Below are 23,659 nucleotides of genomic sequence, written 5' to 3'. Positions count from 1 at the left end.
ACAGACCTGCCTCAGGGAGCACTTGTCTGGGGAGCCAGGAGCTCACACATTAACCTCTGGCTCATGCCCCCCACCCCACTGATTTCCAGCTGCCTCCAGGGCCGGGGCAGCCTCCGGAGGTGGGAGAAGTTGCCGGAGCTGGGGCTTTGGTCCTTGGGCAAGCCCTGGCCTGGCCTCCAGGAGAACTCGTGGCCCTGGGCTGCCCCTGCCCCGGGGCTGAGAAGGTGGTCTCCACTGCCCAGCTGCCCCTCCGCGGGGTCACCTGCACTCACTACACAGTCACGTGCACAAACAGCAAAGACGTGGACGTGCCCGTGAGCCCCATCCGTAACACTCACACTGGTATCTGCAGGTCAACAGGCCCAGGTACAAACACACGTGCACGCGCTCACACTCACACACACTCCTGAACACGTCGTGTGCACCCGCAGGTGCTCCTCCCGGCACAGCCGTGTGCCTGCCAAGGTTAAGACCGGGCGGTTGGATGGAGAATGTCCACAACCTCGCCAGGCCTCTCTCTGCTTCCCCGAGCGCGCCCCTTCCCCTCAGTCCAGGACGGGGCAAGGGGCCACTTCCCCAGCAGGTATCCTGGGCCCGGCAGCAGCTCCCCGAGGCCCGGGAGGCTCCCGAAAGCGGCCCCCTTCGGTCTCCAGGTAGAAGGCGAGGACCTCACAGGTGCTGGAGCCACAGCCAGGTGGGCCTAGATGAGTCTCTCCTCGGGTGGCACCTTGAGGACACTGTCCATCTCCAGCCGGGCTCCGGCCACCTCCTGCTGGCTCGGGCTGTAGGTGCCCTCTGACTGGCGGCGCTTTCTGGCCGCCAGGATCCCTGAGAGGAGCCCCAAGAGGAGGAGGAGGAGGCAGGCGCAGGCCGCAGGCACTGCCACCTCCAGCAGCGGGAACGGCAGCGGCAGCGATAGGCCCTTCTGGAAGAGATGCAGTAACACGCCTAAGACCATGGAGGCGGGGAGACCCCCCAGTTCCTTCAGAGGAGAGGAAAAAGCATCGCTGGGCGGAGGCTTCCCTGGGAGGTAGTGAGAGACTTGGCCCCAGAGGTATGCAAGCGAGTGCCTGGGAGCTACCTATTAGAGGCACCACAAGGGGATTCCTGTACAGCAAAGGGGTTCTGGCTAGGAGAGAAAACACATTTATTGAATGCCTACTAGGAGCTGAGCACCGTGTGTGGGATTTCATGTAAACCTTACAATGATCTGATGAAGCGGAAGTGAGGACACCCCCTTTCTTCTGTGAGGACAGGAATCTTTGGTTTATTTTGTTTACCCGTGTATCCCAAAACGCACAGCAGAGCCTGCTCAGTAGGCACTCGATAAATACTAGAGGAGGAAGCAGAGGCTTTGCCCAGATCCCCCCAGACACATGACTAGTGGGTGTCAAGCCGGGACTGGCACTGCCCTCTGTCCTCCCCCAACGCCATGCCCATGCCCAGCTCACACCACCATTCTTCAGTCTCAAATTCCAGCCGAAGGTCCTTCCTTCAACTGGCCAAGGTGGGCCTCAGTGCCCAGCCCTGCCACCCTGCCTCTCTCAATAAACACCCAATCTGAAGTGATGGGACCTGATCCCTCCCGAACCCAAAGGGCAGTCTGGGTTTTTAAGTGTCTGGAGACCATGCTCAACCCTGAAGTGGGAGGCATCTCAGGCAGTAGCAGGAGAGGCTCCCCAGCCAGGGGGCCCGTGCAGGGCATGAGCTGCAGCAGGCCGACCTGGCTGCTGGCGAGCTCAGAATCCACCCCCACCCCCACCCCGGAGACTCAGACCAGGCTCTGGGGGCCCAGGAAACCACCTCTCTGGCTCGTCACAGACTCCGGGATGCCCCCATCGAAGATTCTACAGACCTGGAGTTCTGAAGCTCCAGGATCACCGACTTCGGGGGCAGAGGCCCAGGGCCTCAGATTCACCGGCCCACCCTCTGTCCCATGAGACTTCTCAGCCCACTGTGACCCGGGTCCCAAGTCTCAGCCCCCAGCCCTGAAGAAGGTGCCCAAGACTGTAGAGAAAAATTCATCCCAGTCCTGAATGGGCCCTCCCCAGGCTCCGGCCCTGGGCACTTCAGGAGGAGCTGTAAAGCCATTTCCTCCCTAGGAGGAGGGTGGCGGGGGACGGAGGGAGGGTGGGGGTGGGGGGGGATGTGTGCCAGCGGCTGTAAAGTTCAACTTGAAAGGAAACATTCCCCAGAAGCAGAGAGGTTTGGGGTTTATGACCCAGGCCGCCAGAAGCCTGTGGAGATCAAGGCTCCTCCCCAGGCTTCGTCCCTCGCTGCTGCGCCCACTCTGGGCTCACTTCCCGCTGGGCCTGCAGAGTCTGTTCTGCCCCTTAGTGGGGAGGGGGCCAGAGGGAGGTTCAAGCTCAAGCTTCCGGCTGGCCCCCATCTATTCGGACCCCTCCTCAGCTGAGCTTCCCTGGGGTCAGGGGCTGCCTTCACGGCAGCCAAGCCTTCCCAAGCCTTCTCTGGCTCAGAATCCCGGGCTCCCCACATCTTCCTACTCTAGAATCCTGGCTCAGAAACCACCAGAGATTACAGGCTCTCGTATTCACCAACGTAAATCCCAGAATTCCAAGATCCCGTGGGCCCTGAATCCTGGCCCAGATCAGACTTGGCAAAGCCCAGCTGTTTCACTGCAGCCCCCAGAGGGATGCTGGGGGCCCCTCCTGTGTGGGAGTGTGGAAGCGGCCTGAGTCTCCTTTCCCTGCTCCCCCCGACCCCGTGACAGGCCTGGCCCAGGAACAGCTCCACAGGTGCTATACACGCTCCCCCGTAACATCATCTCACTAAAGTCCAACACAGGGCACCCACCCCCTCGGGCATCGCTCACCACCACTTCGCAGAACCGGCCGGAGAAGCTTGCACTGCAGATGCATTCATAGACCCCACCAGCTGCCCGGCAGGTGCCGCCATTCAGGCAGGGGTTGGCTTCACAGGGGATCTGACACCTGGGAGGCAGGGACAAGGGCGGGGCTGAGAGAGTTGCTCCCTCCCAGGCTGCCTCTTGTTCCCCCAGCTCCTTTACTTCCTCAAACCCTCCCCCACCCCCTACACACACCGGCATCAAAGCTCATTCGTCCACTGTCCCCAGCACTGTCCCTACCTGGCTGGGCCCTGCCAGGTGACTGATGCTGAAAGCGATCTCCATCACCTACCACGCCCCTTCACCCCAGCATTCATGACAGAAGCACGGGGGGAGCCTGTGTAAAGCCACCTGCCCAGGGATGCCGACTCTGTCTGGAGCGGGCCCAGAACCTGCATTTTTACAGTCTCCCCAGGTGGAGGAGTGCGAGGTGGGCTGAGCACGGGGCTCTACGAAACACCACCAGGCAACTACTTCCCAGCAGGTGTCTGCATAACCCAGGATGGTCTTGGAAGCCCCCGAGGGAAAGAATTCAAGCAAGAGAGGTGCACTGTCTGGCACTGTGACGACAGTGAGGGCTGAGAAGGTGAGCAGGGATCCACACCCCACTTCACCTGCCCTGGCTGGAGGGGGTCCAGAGGCCCGCCCTGCCCGACTCTGCACACTCAGCAGCCCACCTCCCAGGCCCCTGGACCCCAGACCCACCTCTGGCCAGCAAAGCTCTCCTGGCAGCTGCAGTTGGCACCCTGGGGCCCCCCCTCACACGGGCCACCATCGAGACAGGTGACATTCAGGCTGCACTCCTCTGGCAGGACAGGCAACCTGAGGAGAAAGCACAGAGGCTGGCCTGGGGACAGGACACCCAGGACCTGGCCCACCCCCACGCCCGCGGGTCACTCAGGTGACCTGAGCCCCTACATTGTCATCCAAGGAATTAAGAGCCACCTCCTGGAGACCCTGCCGTCAGTCCTGGAAGCCGTGTCTAGGGTGGAAGGGGTGGGACATAGGGCTGCCACTCTGTGACTCCAGCCCTACCCCCACCAAGGTGTACAACATCGGGCTGCTGAGTCCTCCGAGGAGCTGATGAAATGTAAGTAGTCTCCCGGGGCAAGAGCAGCCTTCTAGACATAGAGCTTGGGCCTGACATTCTTTGCGTAGAGAGGGGGATTCAGGCCTCTGCCAGATACCACTCCGTAAGCTTGGCTCCGAAAGGAGTGGGGAGTCATGGCCAGACTGAATAAGGGAAGCGGTCAAGACTCGGACCATCTCTGCCTGGCCCCGTCCCACGGGACTGACGAAGGAGGGCATCCGTGGTGGGCAGCTCGGCAGGAGAGCCTCTAGGCTTTCTTCCGACACTAGCTCGGGGTTCCCCCACCCCGACTGCCAGACGGCAGCGTTATCTCAAATTCAAATTTACCCGGGTGTCCTGTATTTTTTCTGGCAACTCTAGGGAGTGCTGTTCCCAAGTTACAGATAACAGCGCGGTGGCTCAGAGAAGGGACGTGCGCATCCGCACCCGGGCTTCCGGACTAGTCTGACCCACCCCCCGCCCCCGGGATCCCCACCCCTGCCCCGTAAACGCCGGACCCTTCGGACCCAGGCCGCCCCCGGCTGGCCGTGCGCACCGGCAGCGCGGGCCCGCGAAGCCAGGCGGGCAGCGGCACTCGAAGCGGCCGTCTGGGCGCGTGTGGCAGCGGCCGCGGGCACAGGGCGCTGAGCGACACGGGTCGGCGCGGGCCTCGCAGCGCGGACCCTCCCAGCCCAGGCCGCAGGCGCAGGCGAAGGCGTCGAAGAGGTCGCGGCAGACGCCGCCGTGCAGGCAGGGCGAGGGGACACACACCGGCGCCCCGCGGCAGCCGAGGCGCGGAACCGGCGCGCCGGGCCAGGCCGAGAAGGGCTCCCGGGAGCCGGGGACCGCGTCGGGCCGCGGGCCTGCCAGGGGCAGCGGGAGGCCGCCGAGCGCCACGCGGCCCAGGCAGCCCGTGAAGTTCTCGGCCAGCAGGACGCGCGCGCCGCCCGGGCCGCGCAGGAAGTCCAGGTCGCTGGCCAGGCCCCGCAGCGCCACGGGCGTCGCCGCGCCGTCCAGCCACAGCAGCCAGCGCGACGCGGAGGCCGCGGGGCGCTCCATGGCCAGGCGCACGCGGTGCCAGGCGCCGTCGGCCACGCGCGGCCCGGGCGCCGGCAGCACCGCGCCGGGCAGGCCGGAGCCACTGCGCACGCCGGCCACCAGCGAGCCGTTGCGCACGGCCAGCCAGACGGTGTCGGGGGCGCCCGCGGCGCGCAACAGCCCGGCCTCGGGGTCGCGCGTGCGGAAGGCCAGAGAGAGGCCGCTGAGCGCGCGCCCGGATGACGCGTTGTGCCCGCTGAATTCCGCCGGGGGTCCCTCGCGGAACGTGGCCTCAGCCACACCTGCAGGGAGAGAGAGTGTCAGAGGACGGCCTATCGGTACCCAGCCCAGCCCAAGCACACCTGGGTGATGCGGGGACCCGCTTGCCGCCCCCGTTCCCCCCACCCCCGCGGTCTGGGGGCGGAGGCACACACACCCACCTATCATCTAATTCCAGGAACTGCTCCCCCCACCTCATAACTCTCTACCTCCAAAGAACCAGCTCCGGGCTGGGGAGACCTACCCTACTGTGCCCACCCTGCCCTCCAGGTCACAGACCAGGCAATAGTAACACCTTGGAAAATCTGCCTCCTTCTCTCCTTAGTGCAGTGGCCCTGTGTCATCACCGTGGCTCACTCTTCACTGCAATCATTTTAATATTATAACACAGTCATCTTTTAAAACTGCTGACCATGGCCTTCTCCTGCTGGTCCTCCCATGGCTCCCCATTGCCCTTGGCAAAAAGTCCCAAGCTGCCTGGCCTAGCATTCAAGGACCCTAGCAACGCTGATACCTCTACTTGTGTTTCAGTTCTTATAAACCTCATGCCTTTGCGCGTGCTTTGCCCCCTTCCTGAAATGTCCTTCCCTGTGCCCGGTCAGAGTCTTATTTGCCCTTGAAGACCTAGCAAGTGCTCTCTTCCCCTAGAAAGCCTGTCCTTCTGGATGCGGTGGCCCAACCACACTGGGCTGGGGCTGTTGGCACCCTGGTCCACTGTCTCTGAGTCCTGAAGGCAGGGCTGGGATCTAACCCAGCTTGGGCGTCCAGCACCCAGCATGTGGGCTTTCCAGGGCAGGCACTCACAGACAAAGCCATCAGGGACCTCCTCACAGGTGGCAGGCGGGAGACAGGGCTGGCCAGGACACCACAGCTGCTGGGCACATGTGGGCCCAGTGAAGTTAACAGGGCAGGTGCAGTGGAAGTCATTCCAGGAGACAAGGCAAGTCCCACCATTGAGACAGGGCTGAGGCTGCAGGAGAATCAGGGCGGGGACTGGCTCAGGCCTGGGGCTAGCATCGCCCCACCATAACCATCCTTACAGTGGTTCTTCATTGAGCACCTAGTACAGATACATTACCTCCTCACAAACAAATAGAAAAGTAACTAGCGTTCCCATTTTACAGATGAGGAAACTGAGGCTCAGAGAGGAGAAATCACTTGCTGAGTCACCTAGCCAGTAAATAGAGGAGCCAGAGTTCACACCCAGGCTATTCCAATCCTAGAGCTGGTTGGTGCTTTGTTCATGAACCTGGGTGTCCCTGTGCCCCAAGCAACTCCCACAGAAAGGCTTGGGCAGCCCTCTGCCTGGATCAGGGAGTCTGTCTCAGATTAGGACTGAGAGGAGAGGTATGGAGACTACCATAGGGCAAGAGCAGCTGGCCAGAGAGGAGATGAAAGTGAACCCTGCTCTGTCTCTCTCCAGCACTGGGACCTTGGGTGGGCACTCCACCTCCTGGTGCCGACCTGACCAGTAGAAGGACATGCTAACCTCCAGCGAAGCAGGGTGGATCCCGGAAAAAGGACCCACCCTTTCCCCGTGGCACTCACACTGCACGTGTCCTCGGAGACACAACCCATGGTGAGGTTCCAGGACCGCCTGCTGCCCGGCACACTGGGCAGGCTGGAGTTCTCCAGCAACGGTGGAAAGAAGGGGAGGTGGAGGCTGTTGAGTCGCAGGTCCTGAATGCAGCCTCGGAAGGGCCCACCCCAGGGCTGGGCGTCAGCAGGGAGGAGCCTCCCGCCCACGTGCACCTGCTGCCCCAAGCCCTGCAGCTGATCAGGCCCAAAGCTGAGCGTCACCAGGTGGCGGAGCCCATCATCCCAGCGCCCGGGAAGCACCAGGGCAGGACTGCCCAGCACCTCAGCCCGGATCTGGCCCTCACGCAGGAACACCGTCAGGCCAGCTACTGAATCGTTGGCAAGCTGGAGCAGAAGGCCAGCACGTTCCCGGGTGCGGAGGAGGAAGGACATGGTGAGGTTGGGGCCTGGCAGCTGGTCGAGCAGGAAGGAGGCAGAGCTCAGGGTGCCCCCCAAGCCAAAGGTGGCAGCAGGAACCTCTGCAGGGAGAGAGGGTGCCGGGCATGAGGCCTGTGGGCTGGGGGCAGGCACAGCCCCTGCCCTGGGGCCCACCTGGCTCGTTCCTCACCATCAGCACATGTGGGACCGCTATAGGGCCGGGGGCAGTCACAACGGAAGTGAGTCCACAGGTCCACGCAGACCCCTGCGTGGGCACAAGGCGGAGGCTGACACTGCTCCTGGCGCCCGCAGCCCAGGAGGACATTCTCGCCGAGATCCTCAGGCAGCAGGAGGTGCCCGTCCACGTGCACGTCCTGGAGGCAGCCCGTAAAGGCCACACCACCCAGCTGCGTGGAGCAGAACCCAGCAGGCGTCGGGGCCGGGGAAGCCGTAGGAGGCGGGGCCACAGGACTGGAGGCCACACAGAGGTGGGCAGGGCAACCCTCGTGCCAGAGCCGCATCTCCAGGACCCCGAAGCGGAGCGTCACCTCCACTCGGTGCCAGTGGCCGTCGTTTAGGGGCAGGTCCAGCAGCCTCAGGATGCACCCATTGTTGCCGTGACTCCAGAGTGTGGCCTGAAGCGTGGTCTCCACCAGCGCCAGCTCCAAGCTGCCCTGAGTGTCAGAGCGAGCGGCCAGAGCACCAGCAGGTATCGTAGTACGAAACCTCAGTGCCAGACTCAGGGAGCCACCAGCTGGCACCGAAGCCCGCACAGGGTTCCCAGCCACAACGGAGAAGGTGGTATTCTGGCCACAGAAAGGTCCGTGGGTACCAGGTGGGCAGCGGCAAGCATAGCTGTGGACCCCTGACTGGAAGGTGGGGATGCAGGTGGCGGCCAGCGGACACGTGTGGCCTTGGCAGCCAGCGAGCTGCACGGAACAGTCACGGCCACCCCAGGCCTCTGGGCACCAGCAGATGTAACCCGCCACGGTGTCTTCGCAGGTCCCGCCATGGAGGCAGGGCTCCGACAGGCATTCGTCCACATCTTCCTGACATGTCAGGCCTTCAGGAGAGACCAGGCCAAGGCTCAGCACCCAAGGCCAAAAGCACAGTCTTGACCCAGAGCTTAGCTGCCTCTTGGGACGGGGACCTCAGTATCTATCAACCAAACCCATTCCCAATTTCCAAAGGATTTCTCAAGGTCCCCTGAAGTCCCCAGAGGCTGGAATCCAAGGTACTCCTTCCTTTACCATATCTTGTGAGTCGATTCAATCCCCTAAATACTCTCCAATGCCCCCTTTCCTCCTGCCTCACCAGCTCTCTAGGCCATAGTCTAGTGTCCTCTAGTTCACCAGCCTCTATCATCCATCTCTACAAGTAGCCAGAGATCTCTTTCTAAAGCATCACCTGGCCAGGTTCCTCTGCTACTTAAGGTCCGATCACTCACCCTGGCATTCGAGATTCCTCGTGGCCTGGGTCCTACCAGGAGTTCATATGTCAACCCTGCTCCCTGCAAACCCTGAGCTGCCTGTTCCTCCAAACGTTTCCTGGGAAGTCCTGCCTCTGGGGCTTTGCTCATAGCGCTCTCTCTGGAATGCCTCCTTCTCCCTAATCCTGCCTTTCAAACTCCGACTCATCCAGCAAAGCCCAGCTTCACATGGCCAGTACCCTAGAAGGCTTTCTCTGACTCCCAACTCCAAGCTGCTGTGTCACTCCCAGCTCCTTGCCCACTCCCAGGCACAGCTCCCCAGAACCCAGTATTGAAAATATCTGTTTACGCAGCTGAGATCTCCTCCAGGGGCCTGGATATGTCATTGGTGCCCAGAAAGGGACTTGGCATGGCCTTTGTGGACAGAGAGACGAAATGGAGGAGGGAGTGGGGATGGGTGTATGCATCTGTGGCACTCGAGTAGCCCCTGGTTCTAACCCCCCACCCCCGTCCCTCTGCCCTAGGGCCCTGGCACTGGCTGTGAGGTCACCCTCCCCTCCAGGGGCTCCCATGCCAGGTGCTCTGGCCCCAGCGTGGGTCAAGAGGCTACAGCCCAACCCCTGCTCAGCCAGAGCCTCCACAAGACCACTGAGGCCAGCCCTGCCCATGTAACCCAGCCAGGGGAACCCAAGCCCAGAGAAGCCGCCAGGATTTGAATCCTGGCCCCAGTCAGCCCACAAACACCACCGCCTCCTTCTGGGGATGGCCAGTCCCACCTCCCCCTGCCCAAGGCCCCAGCCCTGCATACCTGCCAGGAGCCACAACACCCCCAGGAAGGTCCGCAGAGCCCGCAGCCCCATTGCATTTCCCCACAGACAGGCTGAGAGTGGTGGGCAGGTACCAAGGCTGGGGAGCAGAGCTCCCCGCCTGGCCAGCCGCCTCCTTCAGAGCTGGCTCAGGAATGCCAGGCACTGGCCTCCCCCACGCCCAGCACAACCCCAAGGGAGGATGGAGGCGGACCAGCCCCACAGCCGGGGTTCCCCCTCCGGGTCCTTGACCTCAGAGGTCTGACCTCCCTGCCACCCGTCAGCTGAGCTCAGCTTGGGGAGGAGCTGGGCTCCCGCTAACACTGTCGAACCTGAGGGGATGACACGCCCTCTCTAAAGCCTCTACGGCTTCATCTGTAAGATGGGGATTTAGAACCCCACCTCGTGGGGCTTTGGTGAGGAGGAAAACAATGCAGAGAATACTCTTCAGCTGCAGGGCATGCTGCAGTGGGCCCAGTGTGTGCCAGGCACCCACGAGGCCACTGTTTCTGGGGCACTGTGCCTGGGAGTGGGCAAGGACTCAAGGAACCTCAGCCCATGGGGCAGGAGATGGGTTTTCAAGGTGCCCAGAGGTTTTGGCCACCCAGAAGTGGGATGCCGAGCCCCCAGCACCTTTGGGGGGTGAGAGTGGAAGGGACGGTGGTGATCACCACCTCCTTCCCCCAGGCAGGGGAGCCTGTGCCCAGCAGCCGTGCCAGGGAGAGGAGGCAGCTTGTCGGAGCAGGAATGCGGGCGGGTGTGGGGGAAGCGTCACAGGCATTCCAGAGGGGGCAGGGACACTCCGTGCTGTGTGAGGAGGTCCTCGGTTCATCAGTATCCGCAGGGAAGGGTGTCTGTGTGTCTCCGCATCCTCTGTACCCAAGGCAGGGAAAGGCTTTCTGCAGGCCCAGCTCCTGCCCAGCACACCCCAAAGGTGTGCCCAGCTCTCCAAAGGTCAATCATCCTTCTCCAGACACTGCCCACAGCTTTCCGTAACAGCCCCCACCGTCCACCACACTCCCCCATAATCCACCACACACACCCCCACCTCCACCACACCCCCCACCACCACACTCCCCCCACCTCCACCACATACCCCCCACCACACTCCCTCCACCTCCACCACATACCCCCCCACCACACTCCCTCCACCACACCCCCCCACCTCCACCACACACCCCTCCACCACACATCCCACCACCACACTCCCTCCACCTCCACCACACCCCCCACCATACTCCCTCCACCACACTCCCCCCACCTCCACCACACACCCCCACCACACTCCCTCCACCACACACCACACACCCCACCACCACACTCCCTCCACCACACACCCAACCACACACACACACACACCGTTTTTACCTCCTCTATCCTGGCCGAATTGCCCTGTCCTCCCTGCAGGCCCCTCGGCCTCTGCCCAGCCCTTTGATGTCAGGTGTCTAGGGCTCTCTCTGCCCAACACTCCACACTTTCTCCTGGATAACCTTGGCTACCTGAGACTCCAGCTGCAGGACCCCCAGTCTCAGGCCCCTCTCCTGGGCCACAGGCCCCAGATCACCAGCCCCCACCCAGGCTTCTCCCTGTAGGTGCTCCACAGGCACTCAGACTCAGTATGGACAAGGCTGAGCTTGCCATCCTCTACCCAATGTCGCCCAGGGCAGAAACTCGGCCAGCATTCCTGACACCTCCCACTCACACCTGGAAAAACCCTCAGGGCCTGTAGCGTGCCCCTCATAAATATTTCTCAACCTCCACTCCAGAAGGTTTCCCCCCCACTCCCACCTCCAAAGCCCAGGTCCCAGCTCAGTCCTCTTACCTGTCAGCTGGCCACTACACCCACCTCCTCCCTAATGTCCTTGACCCCATCAATCCAGCCTCCACACATCAGCCAGAAGGCACCTTCTCGCCCCAGGTCCACCGCATCTGACCTTGCCCTGCCCCAGTGCCCACCGCACCCCAGGCACCTGTGTAGCCATCTGAACAGTGGCACTGGAAGCCATTGGGCAGGTCCTGGCAGAGGCCTCCACTGAGGCATGGCCGTGAGGCACACTCGTCCACGTCCACACTGCAGTCGTCCCCTGCAAGAAGCCCAGCTGTGGTTCCCACAGCTCCCTCAGAGCCAGACTGGAACTGGAAAGGGCCCATCTTATAGCTAGGGAGACTGAGGCCAGAGAGAGGTGCTTGAACCCAGCTTCGGCATCCCTCCCGCGCATCTGGACACTACAGACCTGCTTCCCTGGAAGGGGGCTCACCCTCAAAGCCCAGAGGGCAGCGGCACAGGAAGCCAGCAGCATGGCGGAAGCTGAAGGCTCCTGGGAAGGCGGCCTGGATGCCCCCATAGAGGGTTGGGTCGGAGCGCTGCAGGCACTGGCCGCCGTGCTGACAGGGGCCCACTGCACATTCATCCTCATCCACCTCGCACCGCTCGCCGCTGTAGCCTGGGGACACACACGGGTGGGCGTCAGGTCACAGGGGGTCACCAAGCAGCACCCCTCCACTGCTGCCAGGCCAGCCCAGGGCCAGGCGGGGACAACAGCTCAGATATGGTCACGGATATTCCGAGGGAGGGACACACTGAGGGGGTAGGAATGACCAGCGCAGGCTTCACCAGCATCGGCATCGTGTTACTATTATCACTAGCATTACTGAGCGCTCTGCGCGTGCGGGGCCCTGCACCAAGGCTTGATGGGCGCGACACCTTCTTACTCTCCTCAGAACAGCCCAGGAGCAGGTGCTGTGATTAGCCCTGTTTAGCAGATCAGGAAACTGAGGCTCAGAGAAGTTGCAGTCACAGGCACACACTGGGCTTAGTCCGCTCAGGGTGTGTGCGCACCGCCAGGTTGTCCCAGGGCAGTCCTCCTCGGCCTGAGCCCCCGCCCCCCTGGGCGTGCGGGCGCGCACGCGCACACGCTCTCGCGCACGCGCACACACACACCTGGCCAGCAGAGGCAGCGGAAGCTCCCGAGGCCCTCGAGGCAGGACGCGTTGTTCGCGCAGGGCGCCGACGCGCACTCCAGCACCTCCTGCTCGCAGCGCGCGCCCTCGTAGCCCGTGTCCGCGCAGTCGCACCGGAACCTGCAGGGGGGCGCGCGACCGGAGCTGAGCACGCGCCCGAACCTCCAGCTCCCCCTATCTCCATCGCGACCCCCACCCCGCCGCCCATCGCGCAGCCTCACCGCTTGAGGGCACCCGGCCGCCCGCTCACCCGTTGACCAGGTCGTGGCATACGCCCCCGTGCACGCACGGCTGGCTCTGGCACTCGTCCAGGTCCAGCTGGCAGCTGGCGCCCCCGAAGCCCGGCGCGCACACGCAGCGGTAGGAGCCCAAGCCGTCCAAGCACGAGCCCCCGTGCAGGCAGGGCCCCGAGGCACACTCGTCCACCTCCGCCTCGCAGGTCACGCCTGGACAGGAACCGAGACAGACAGAGAGATGGCCGTCCAGAGGGAGAGCGAATGAGGCCGAGCCAGGCTGACCCGAAACCTGCTCCAGACTGACCAGAAGCGGAACGTCAGGATCCAAAGAGAGAATCCGTTGTTCCATTCATCCAGAGCAGGTGTTTCTTGCGCCAAAAATAACAGTGGGGTTGAAACAACACAGACATCCCTGCCCCCTTGAGCTCATACCAGTCTAGCCCAGGAGACGGGGATTAGGTCCATATTACGTAAATAAGGACTGATTTTTACTTTTGATAAGCTCAACAGTGGGTACGTGCTAGCTCCTGTGACAGCAAGAGGCAGGGTCTTAGCCTGGGGTATTGAGAGTCAGGGAAGGCTTCTTGGAAGAAGAGACTTGAAGGATGAGGGGGCATTCGCTGGACTAGGATAGGGGGCTGTGTGGAATCAGTTGGATTCCAGAGAGACTATAAGTCTCTCCAGAGAGACTATTGGTGAAGACCTGCTTGGGGCAGGGGCATGATGCCCTAGGGCAGGGGTGCATGGAGGGTCGGGGAGCAAAGGGGAGAGTTAAGGAGGTGGGGCAGGAGTGGGGAGTGTCAAGCCTTGGGGGCCAGGTAACACAATCCGAGCTTATCCTAAAAGTTTTAAGCAGCTGATATATAGTCCTCTCTACATTTCGCTCTGCTGGCTTTTTGTGGAGGGTGTAAGGAGGGACCCCAGCAAGGAGGGGCATACCCGGTGGGAGATGCTGGACCAAGGTAGCCAACTCCTTCAGGCTTTCCCTGCACTGTCTTGCTTTTACAACTGGAAGTCCTGTGTCTTGGGAACCCTCTCAGTCCTGGGTAAAACCAAGACGGTTGGGAGGCTCTCAGGGGAGGGGCTGTGGAGATGAAGGGAGATGGAGGATCTCAGGGTTTGGAAATGTACTGCCCGAGCTCATCGTGGAGCCCGCTTGTCATTGTACACTCCAGTGGCCCTGCCTCTACCCCCTAAGTGGGATTGGTCGTGGGGGTCTGGGGACCCAGCTGGCTCCAGCTGGAACCTTCCCCCCTTCCTGGCTCAGTGAGCACAAAACAGGGGCCCTCCTTCCTGTGACCCAGCCCCACTCCCACCCTCTGTGCCAGGGGGAGCCAGGCCCAGGCCGCCTGGAATCCCAACCTCCCCCGCCTGGCTAGGAAGGGAAGGAGGAGGAAATGAATCACAGCAGACGCTGCCCCCACTCACATCCACAACTCACCCAGAAAGCATTACCCAAAGCGTCTGAGCACCGCACATCTGGGCACGCACACACCTGCTGGCACCCACACACAGACTTTCCCACAAACGCATTCAGGGATCCCAGACACCCGTGGATCCTGGCAGACACAGAGGCCTTTACGTGACCTACTCACACATCCACCACTAATCTATCCAGACACCTGAACTCTCAAATGATGAGAAAGGTACATGGAACCCGTTTCCAAAGTTCATTTTCATCTGTGTGCTGAGATCCACCTCTCCACTCTATGCCCCCTCTCCCGGAGCCCAGCCCCCAAGTCTGTACCTCTTACTCTGAGGTGACCTCAAACTGCCCTCTGCCCTCAGAGAGCGTCATCTGAATTCAGGGTTGAATAGAACCTGGAGTGTCCACACTGCAGGCTCCCAGCTGCCCTAGACCTAGCCTCGCTCCCAGACCTGTCCCTAGCTGCGCCCTCCTTCCTGACTTCCAGGCAGTTGCTCCAGGATGCTCTCGCCTTGGAGGGTGGATGGGACTGGGACGGGGCCATACTCTGGAGGAGGGAACTGTCCCCCTCAAGACAGCAGAGATCCCTGGGGGTACATCTACGTTACAATTTGAGCAAGTCCACCAGTGTCTCTATGCAGGAACTCTGGGGGCTCCCGCCCCCAGGGGAGAGGGTCCACATGACAACCTGAACCATACCAGGGTATCACGCTCCAGAACCATCAGACGAGCCACCAGAGGATGTCTGTGCTACAGCCTGACGGGTCTGGAGTGAGTCGATGCTAGAAGTACTGTCTAGATGTGTCCTCGTTAAAGCCAAGCCAGGCACATCTACCCTCTAGTCCCAGGGATGCCTGAGGGGTGTCTCCACTACCAGCACCACCTGAACCCTACAAGGGACTGAAATAACATTTGTCCAGTGTCTGTAGTGTGCCAGGCGCCGTGCCAGCGCTCGCTCGTCACACTCTCAGGTTAGCCCGAGAAGCATTAATTCCGCAGCATGACCAAGAGTGGGTACACCCTAGAGCTGCCAGGATGCCTGGGGGTGTCTCTCTTCTAAGGTCAAAGCTGAATTCGTGATTTGACAACTCTGAGCCGCTGATGGGGTCGACATTACACACGCCTCTGGGAAGAGCTGGGGCCATTACCTGCATAGCCGAGGGGGCAGTGGCACTCGTAGCGATCGGCCAGGTTGTGGCAGGTGGCCCCGTGGTGGCAGGGCCGGGACGCACACTCATCGATGTCCAGCTCACAGCGTGGGCCCTGGAATCCGGGCACGCAGTAGCAGCGGAAGCCACTGGGGTCTGGAGCCTGGGGCACACACAGAGCACCGTGGTGGCATGGCCGACTGGCACAGCCCCGGGGCTCCAGGGGCCCACAGGTATAGCCACCATTCTCTGTAGCCTGGCACTCGGTCCCTGGAGCACATGGGTCTGAGGCACAGGCACCCGGGGGGTCCGAAGGTGCCGTTCCTGTAGAGAGAGGAAACTGGCTGGGCAGGGTGGACGGGGGCTACCAGGACACTCCCCTCCCCACACCCAGGCCCATCCCCAGACCCCAGAGTCAGCAGCAGGGCTCCGTCAGTACTCAGGAGGACGCAGGGAGCGCCAGGGGTCTACACACCAGGTGCCAGCAGGCTGCCCGCATCTGCACCCAGAACTGGGAATGGTTTCAGGGATGCCTCCATAGCAGGGAAGTAGGACCCGGGATGCCTGGCTCCCCGGGCAGGATTAGTGAGCAGACGCCCACTAGCCCTGTGAGCTTTTCTCTCCACGGTGTCAGCGCAGCCCCGCAACGCCCCTCGGAAGCAGGCCCTGTCAGGCCCATTTTACAAGAGAGCGGATCCAGGCTCCAGAGTGAAAGTGAGGACTTGCCTGAGGTCACACAGCAAGTTCGCGCTGGCTTAGCCCTCAGGGTCTGTCCGTGTGCTCCAGCCCCACCTGGGGAGGGGATCCCCGGCCTGCTCCCTCCCAGGAGGGTGTCTCCTCCCACTGCCCACTCCACTGCTCCCGCTGGGGGTCTGGTAACTCCATCCCTGCGTGAAACTGGAGATGGAGGACTTCAAAGGCCCCTCTCCCCCCTCCACCCCTCCTCCCCTCCTGGCCCTGCTGGCCTGGGAACTTCTCAGAGGATCCCTGACCCTCACAGTATCCGCCGCCATCAGCAAGTGTGAGTGGCCAGACTGGCCGGGGTCACAGGGTTCAGGGCAGGTATTGAGACCAGCCAGCTGAACTCCCGGCTCCAGCCACTGCGACATCTCCACAAGGCAGAGCTCCCTCACTTAGAGGGTCAGCTCCTGATCTGGAGCCCGCCTCCCTCCCACCCTCCCTTGCTAAGAGCCTGTCAGTGTCATGCCGGCGTAAGAACTTTTGAAGCTTTGAAGTCAGACAGCCCTGGGTTCAAATCCCCACTCGGCCAACAAGCTATGAGACCTTGGGCAAGTCATTTCTCCTACTGAGCCTTCGTTCCCCAATCTGAAGAGGGTTAATAATAGTACGTGCCTCGTAGGATACGGAAGGATTGAGAGCCTCAGGGACGGCAGTCAAGTGCCCACTCGGGGTAGGAACTCAGTAAGTGATGGAGGAACGGGAGCCGCCCACGAGAAGGAGGCACCTCGGACGGACCTGGGGCTCCGAGAGGCGCCCCTCCCCCACCCAGGTTGTCAACCAGACACTAACCAGGCCCCAGAACAGCTTCGGGCCCTGTGCCTCCCCTCCCCCACCCAGCGAAGACCCCCAGATAAGGCTCGACAGCCTCTCAGGCGTCATCCACATTCCACCAGGCAGGGCTGTCCACCGGCCAGCCCCCACCCTTGCCAGCCAGGGCCAAGCAGGATGGGGGACAGGGAGACACAGGTACCGACCGACCGATGGACCCAGGGAGAGAGCCCAGCTGTCAGCCCCACCGCCCAGCTCCCAAAGCACCTGGTACAGCTCAACATGGGCTCGCTCTCCAAGATTCTCACCAAGAGGGGGTAGGGGCAAGCACCCACCCAGGGCCAGGTGTGTGGCAAGGGGACAGAGGGTCTGAAACACTGTCAGGCCAAGATAACCTTCTAGGGCTCTGGGCTCCACAGACCCTCTCTGCCCGAAGCTCCCCTCCCCCAAGCCTGGTCTCATCAGTGAGGGCAGGGGCCATCTGGGCCTGTCTGAGGGGCTTATGGGCAGCTTGTCTTTCTTCTTCCCACCCTGAGCCATGGTGGCGGATCAGTGTAGAGCCTGGTCCTCCAGGGCTAAATAGTCCGATGCGGGTGGGAAGATGGTCTGATTGGGAGGGGGAGATGCTCTGATGGGGGTGAGTGGATCAGGCTCCCTTGGGAAAGGACACAGGTTTGGGCATCAGCCCCGGCTTGTATCTGGGGTGTGAACAGTGCCCGCCTTGTGAGTGTTGTGAGGGGCCACTGAGGGGACGTGAGTGAAGCCCTGGCACCAGCGAGCCTTCAGCGAGGGCTCTGGCCATTACAGTCGGGGTCCCTGGACCCAGCACACTCAGGAGGAGCGGCACAGTCACAGCTCCCACTTGAAGGGCCCTGGCTGTCGGGTCCTATGCCAACAGGCCCTTCGTTTAATCCCAGCAAGCGCCACCCCTCATCTGTGTGACCCAAGGGACCCCACCCCAGTCTGGAGCTTTGCCCCTGATTCAGAGCAGGCTGGAGGCAGCACTTGTGGGGACAGGGGAAGGTGCTTCATCACTGCGGGAGCAGGTGGGCCATGACCCTGTATGACGGAGCCCCAGGAGGCCGAGCCCAGCCCCACTGGAGGAAGGAGTTCCTGCAGGCAGAGAGGGAGGGAGCTGTCTGCCCTAGGAGGCCTGCAGTGGTGCCAGAAGCCTGCATGTGAGGCACAGCCGTCTCTCTTGTGCAATCGCTGTCTTCACAGTTACCTTAGGGGGTGGATAGAGCTATCATTCATTTTGTACACTTGAGGAAAGTGAGGCTCAGAGATAAGCGACTTCACAGTTCCCTAGGAGGGGCTGGAATCCAAACCCAGGTCTCACTGCTCCAGAGCCTCCACTCTGGGCGTTCCAGAATCACCCCAGGACCTATATAAAGGGTACGGATTCCTGGGCCCCACTCCAGACCCAGAGATGCAGAACACTTGGGCCTGGGGCCCAAGAATCTGCATTGCAGCATGCTCCCTGGGGACTCCTTTGCACGTTGAGGCCTGGGAACAAGCACTGACCTTGGGCTCTCTGCCTCCAGGGAGCGAGCCCAGGGCTGAGGGGAGGAGAGGTGAGCATGGCGGGATGGAGAAGGGGCCTTCCCAGCCTGGCTGGAGGGGCGTGGCCTGTTGCCAGGGTGACGAGGGGCCTGTGCTTATCTTTACAAATCCCTCCTGACCTCTCAGGCTGCCTGGGACGACCTGGCGGGGGAAGGATTAACGGACACCCGCCCCTCCCCTTGGACCTGCTGCCCTGCCCTGGGAAGGCCCAGAACCCACCTCCGGGAAGCGAATTTTCTTCATGGAAAGGACAGGATTATAATAACAGGAACCATTTCGTGAGTGCACGTGTAGCTGTGCTACACATCTTGCATCTATTATTACATTATTGCGTTTGATTCAAACTGGAAAAGGTGGGTGCCGGTAAGAAAACTGTTTCTCTAACTCAGAGAGGTTGATACACTTGCCCAGGATCACTCCTCAAAAAACTAAGAAGCAGATCATTTCCAGACTTCTGTGAAGTCCACATCTCCCAATGCATGTGAAATTCCCACTTTGCAAACTCTAGATTGCCACCCATGTATTGTCATTTTAGAGCATTCTAGCCCAGCCTCCCCCAGGCACTGAAAGAGTCTCGGAAGGCTTGCCTGAGAGTGAAGGTTCCAATATCAGCCTGGGCAGAGCGGGCAGTCTTCCCTGTCTAGCCAGATCCAGCTGCTAGCAATCGCACGCTGCTTCAGGCTTCATTCCGTGCCTAGTTACTCCTACTTTATTTGCACTTGTAACAGGCCTAATGAGAACCGCCAACGACTAATGAGAAGTGTTTGCTGAGGGTGGGTTTTGTAAAGCTTCTCATCTTGACAAGGCAAAAAAGAGAATACATCTGAGAAGCCACCCAAGATCCCATAAGATGTGCTTCTGGCATAGGGAAAAAACTGCCCATCTAATAGCACGAGGCCCCAAGGGTAGGACTGAATAACGGTGCAGCACAGCTGAGGCAGAGCCATCGGGAGAGGGCTAAATGCCTCTAATAAGGCAGTAGAGTTTGGAATAGTCTTTTACAAAAATGTTTATCACCTGAGGTTAAAAGACATCATTTTGGTAACCCCCACAATAGCTGTCGCGGATCCACTGCCTACCCTTTGCCTGGCGTTGGCAAATTCCAGTGTTTCCAGACCATGGCCTCAGAGGGCTGGGGCCAAGGAGGCGCTTCCTGGAACGGGCGTGAGACCGGGCAGATGGGTTCCCAGGCCTGCCACCCCAGCAGGCCACTTTTAACTATCAGTGGCTTCCAGCTCCTTTCTAAAATTTCCTTTGAAGCGGGATTCCATGCCAAACCTAAGTTGGAGAACTGCTGCATTTTCTTATCGGATTCTTGTAGCAGCCCTCAGAGTGAGCTGGTTTGCCCCCTTTAGACAGAAGCACAGAGAGGAGATGTGACTTTACATAGACTAGTCCCATAGGCGCCTGTGAAATCCTGGCCCTGCCACACACAAGCTGTGACTCTGGGCAAGTTACTGACCCTCCCTGGGCCTCGCCTTCCTCCTCTGTAAGCTGGGGGTATCAGAGTCGACTTCACAGGGCTGTTGTGAGAATTAAATTCGATCATGTTAGTCCAGGAGCAGCACGTACAGGCTGATGGTGTTGTTCACTGGCCGACAGATCTTGACTTGGGGGAAACACCGACATCCAACAAACCCTGACGTTAGAGCATTTGTGTGCGGCTCCCTGCTCCCTGCCTCTGTCCTGCAAGCCCCCACCCAGCTCTGGCTGGAGGAGGGGCCGGACTTGGGGGCTGGACTTGCTGCCCCTTTGTCAGCTGGGCTCCCTGGTGTGCAGGCAGCCGGGAAGGATGTGAGAGCCCCGATGTGCCCCATTGTGCTCCAAGATGCTTGGCGCTCTCCTAGCAACCAGCCGGGCCTTTGTGGCAGAGTAGGCCCAGGAGGGAGGGGCCCCGCTCAGGGCCTGGCAGGGGTGGGCGGCAGAGCCAGGGGCCCAGGGCATCCAGAACCCCCATCCCCTCTGGAATGGAAATTACTTTTCAAGTGACATCATCCCTGGCCCATCTCCTCCTGGCAGTCAGGGCTTGGGTCCTGGCATCCAGAAATGTTCATACCCATAGCACCGCACCCCAGCTTTCAGGGATCCCCAGGGAGGGGGCTCCCTGTGCCAAAATTGCAGGGGGAAAGGCTGGTCCTGGGAATCCCAGCAGGGCTGCGTGCGGGTGAGTGTGTATGTCAGCGTCCGCTCCCTTCGGTAGCATCCATCTACTTAGTGTCCACTTTGCCACAAGGTTCACGTGAAGGTACATCTGAGTGTGAGTGCACACCTGTGTGCAGGCACGTGTCACGTACAGCTAGGTGTGTGTGCTCGAGTGCGTGTGTGGCGGGTCTACACGTGCCTCTGTGTGCCCTTGTACGTGCCACACCGCTGTGCTGGTGTGGGGGCAGTGCACGTGTGTGTGTGCAGGTGCATTTGTGCGATCTGTGCGTGCACGTGCCTGTGTGTGTGCACTGTACGGTAGAGGACAGACCAGGATTTCATGCCCCTTGTGCAGAGAGCAGGCCCCCAGCTCCTCTTTGGTTTGCCTCAGGGGCCCAGCTTGTAAGCCCCCATCCTTCCATGAGCCTCAGTTTCCTCCCTTGCAAAACAGGGGCCTTGTCCTCCACAAGGGCCCTGCGGAGAGGAGACGAAGGTTTTGTGAGCCGGGCCGTGCGAGAGGCTGAGGAAGGCCCCAGGGAGGGGCCTGAGAGGTTGGACCCACATCCTGGGACTCTGAGGAGGTGGGGACTCCCCCGCTGCAGCGGAGCCCAGGCCGCCCTCCTGCACAGGACTTCCCAGGCCTGGCCCCGTAGCTATAGTGACCAAGACAAAGCATCCCCCAGACCCCCCAGGAAGAATTCCAGGCCGGCGCACACGTGAATCCACTTGGACAAAAGCAAAAACCTCTTGGTGAACGGGGTCTGGCTTCACGAAGCCCTTTCAGCTTGATCTGGGAACGCTGGGGGGCGGGGAGGGGGCAGCGGTGGACACATGTGTTCCCAGATGCCCAGCCACTCCCCAGGGACGCCAGAGCACCCCCAGCCCCGCAGTGCAGGCAGGGTGATCACCAAACGGAGGGGATGCAGGCAGGAGCCCTGGGTCTCCTTCCCTCTTCTCCACCCCAATCCACTGGGCTGGGGTCTGCTGCCCCCACCCCACGTCCCCGTGTCGAGAGCAAGGACACAGTTCAACCCACTCAGTAAGTTGCACCCCGCAACTCGCGCTGGGATGTAGCCCACCACACGCACAGAGCCTCAGACACAACCCCTGGCTCGCGCGGGACAGCTGCCCAGCCTCACAGCTTAGACGTGCCTGCAGCCCACAGCCCGTAACCTGCGCACAGCTCACATGAGAGCCCCCAGACTCGGGCCTCACAGGCCAGCACAGCCCAGCCCAACACCCCTCCAAGACACACGCCCACCCGTTACCCGGACCCCGGCCGGTGGCGGTCCCCCCACAAAGTCCCCCGCGACCACGCAAGCTCCAGGGGCCCCCAGATGCGCACCTCCCTGCACCCTGCAGTCGGGCCCGGCACCCACACAGACACCCCACGGCCTGGGGTGCTGCCCTGGGTCCCGCAAGGCTCGGCCCCCAACTCACCGACCGGGAGGGCGAGGGCAGAGCCCCCGAGCAGCAGCAGCAGGAGAGGGGCCGGGGGCCTGGGGTCCCGGGTCCCAGGCCGGGCCAGCGCCATGGCAGCGCTTTGCTCGGCGGCTGTGGGAACGGGAGGCCTGGCTGGCTCCACACCCCCGTCTCCCTCCAACCAGCACTAATGCCGTGGACAGAGGCCCGGCCCCTCCCGCCTGCCCCTCCCCCTCCCCTCCCCCTCCCCACCCCGCCCTCCCAGGCGGCTCCACCTTGAGTAGGGTCTAGAGGAGGGGTCTGACCCAGCCCGTTCCCCAAGCCCAGGGCTCCAGACTCCAGATGAGGCCTTGGGGGCCCCCATGTGTCTGACCTTGTCCAAGGGCCCACCCTTCTCTCCCTCCTGACCTCCCCACCCCTTTTCCTCCCACCTCTCAGGTCCTGCTGCCTCAGCCTCCTCATAGACATTTCTGTTCTGGGGGCTGTTCTTCTCACCAGATGATACCAGCTACTCCCAACTCCTCCGTGATCCCACCCTGCCCACCCCCATCTTCTCTTAGCCCAAGCCTCCCTCCCCAGCCCAGCCCGAGCTCCCCTCCCACCTCCTCTCTGCTGGAAGCCCCAGCCCCTCCCACTCAGCTTGTTCCTCCCAGCCTGCTCCCTCCCAGGGCTGCCCACCTGAGAAGGCATCCCGCCTCCCCCCCCACCCCTCCAGCACCCCCTGCAGCTGACGCCTCGCTCCCCACTCCCCACGTTCAATCCACTGCGAGCTCCTGGCCGCTCCTCACCTCCGTGTTCCTCAGTCCCACCCCACCTCTTCACTCCCATGGGCCCCACACTGCCACACACAGCCCCTCTCACCCCCGCCCTCAGGATGAGGCCCCTGGCTCCCCCGACCCTCACCATCCCCTCAACCACCAAACTGAGTCTTTTCTATTTCTCCCCTTTGGCCTAGATCTTCTGCCTTTGCTGTTTACAACTCCAAAAATCGCATAACGATCCAAGGCAGCCCATTCTATGGAACTGGCAGCTCTAACTGAGCAGCAAGCTTTCGCTCTCCACTGGCTGGGAAGTCCTTCCTGTTGTCTAACCTTACAGTCTCCTGCTGCACTTGATGTTTGCTTGCCCCAGGCTGGAGAGGGAAATGTTGTTTGGGTGGAGAGGAGGAGTTCTTGCGGGGACCTGGACCCAGGAATCTAGGTCATCTCAAAGGCACTACAACATCAAAAAACAGCCCATTCTTCCACTGCCCTCAGCTCCAGTGAAAGGAGAATCCCCTTGCTGAAAGGACTTCCTGAAATGAGCAGCTGGCCCCTGTGCCTGTTTGGCACAATTCAGTGACCATGGACTCAGGCCACCCAGGCCCTATGCTGGGCTCTGGATGTGTCCCTGACACCTCGAGGGCACAGTCTGGAGAGACAGAACTGAGTAAATTGGTGGAGCTCCAGGCTGAGCTTGAGGGATGGGCAATGGCCCGTGGAACTTCCAGGAAGGGAAGAGTGGGCGTCACACAGGGCATAGGCAGTGGCGCTGGTTCTCCAATGCTGGGGAAGTGCTCAGAGAGGACACCAAAGGCCTGGGTGGACCCCTTGTCCACATCCCTGCTCCATCTCCACCTTCCAGTCTTGGTCCTTCTGGGGTAGGAGTTGCTTCTTGGTTTCTGGAGCTCCCCATACTCCCAAATCACCTTTAATTCCCTGCCTCTCACATATACCAGGAGCCCATCCCCCTCCACATGGCGGCCCCTCGCCACTCTGTTGGGAAAAGCACAGTCTCATCAGCCGAATAGATCCAGGTTTGAGCCCAGCT

At 61.3% G+C, this 23,659-nt stretch overlaps 1 protein-coding gene across 1 annotated transcript; it reads right to left on the bottom strand.

Annotated features, from left to right (window-relative positions):
* Positions 1-691: 691 nt before the first annotated feature.
* CRB2 (crumbs cell polarity complex component 2) lies at positions 692-21,962 on the bottom strand (the record flags this gene model as incomplete). The annotated part of the gene is made up of 13 exons (XM_079927843.1): positions 692-925; positions 2,834-2,951; positions 3,572-3,688; positions 4,492-5,275; positions 6,057-6,222; positions 6,801-7,309; positions 7,399-8,271; positions 11,414-11,527; positions 11,702-11,887; positions 12,385-12,524; positions 12,655-12,850; positions 15,215-15,538; positions 21,869-21,962. The coding sequence occupies 13 exons, from the start codon at positions 21,960-21,962 to the stop codon at positions 701-703; spliced, it is 3,846 nt and encodes a 1,281-aa protein (XP_079783969.1). The 3' UTR covers positions 692-700.
* Between the last annotated feature and the right edge of the window lie 1,697 nt (positions 21,963-23,659).

Source organism: Stenella coeruleoalba, assembly GCF_951394435.1.
Source record: "Stenella coeruleoalba genome assembly, chromosome: 7".
In the NCBI taxonomy this organism is placed as follows: Eukaryota; Metazoa; Chordata; class Mammalia; order Artiodactyla; family Delphinidae; genus Stenella; species Stenella coeruleoalba.
Note: the sequence above shows the minus strand (reverse complement) of the source record. Positions and strands in the feature narration are given on the sequence as shown.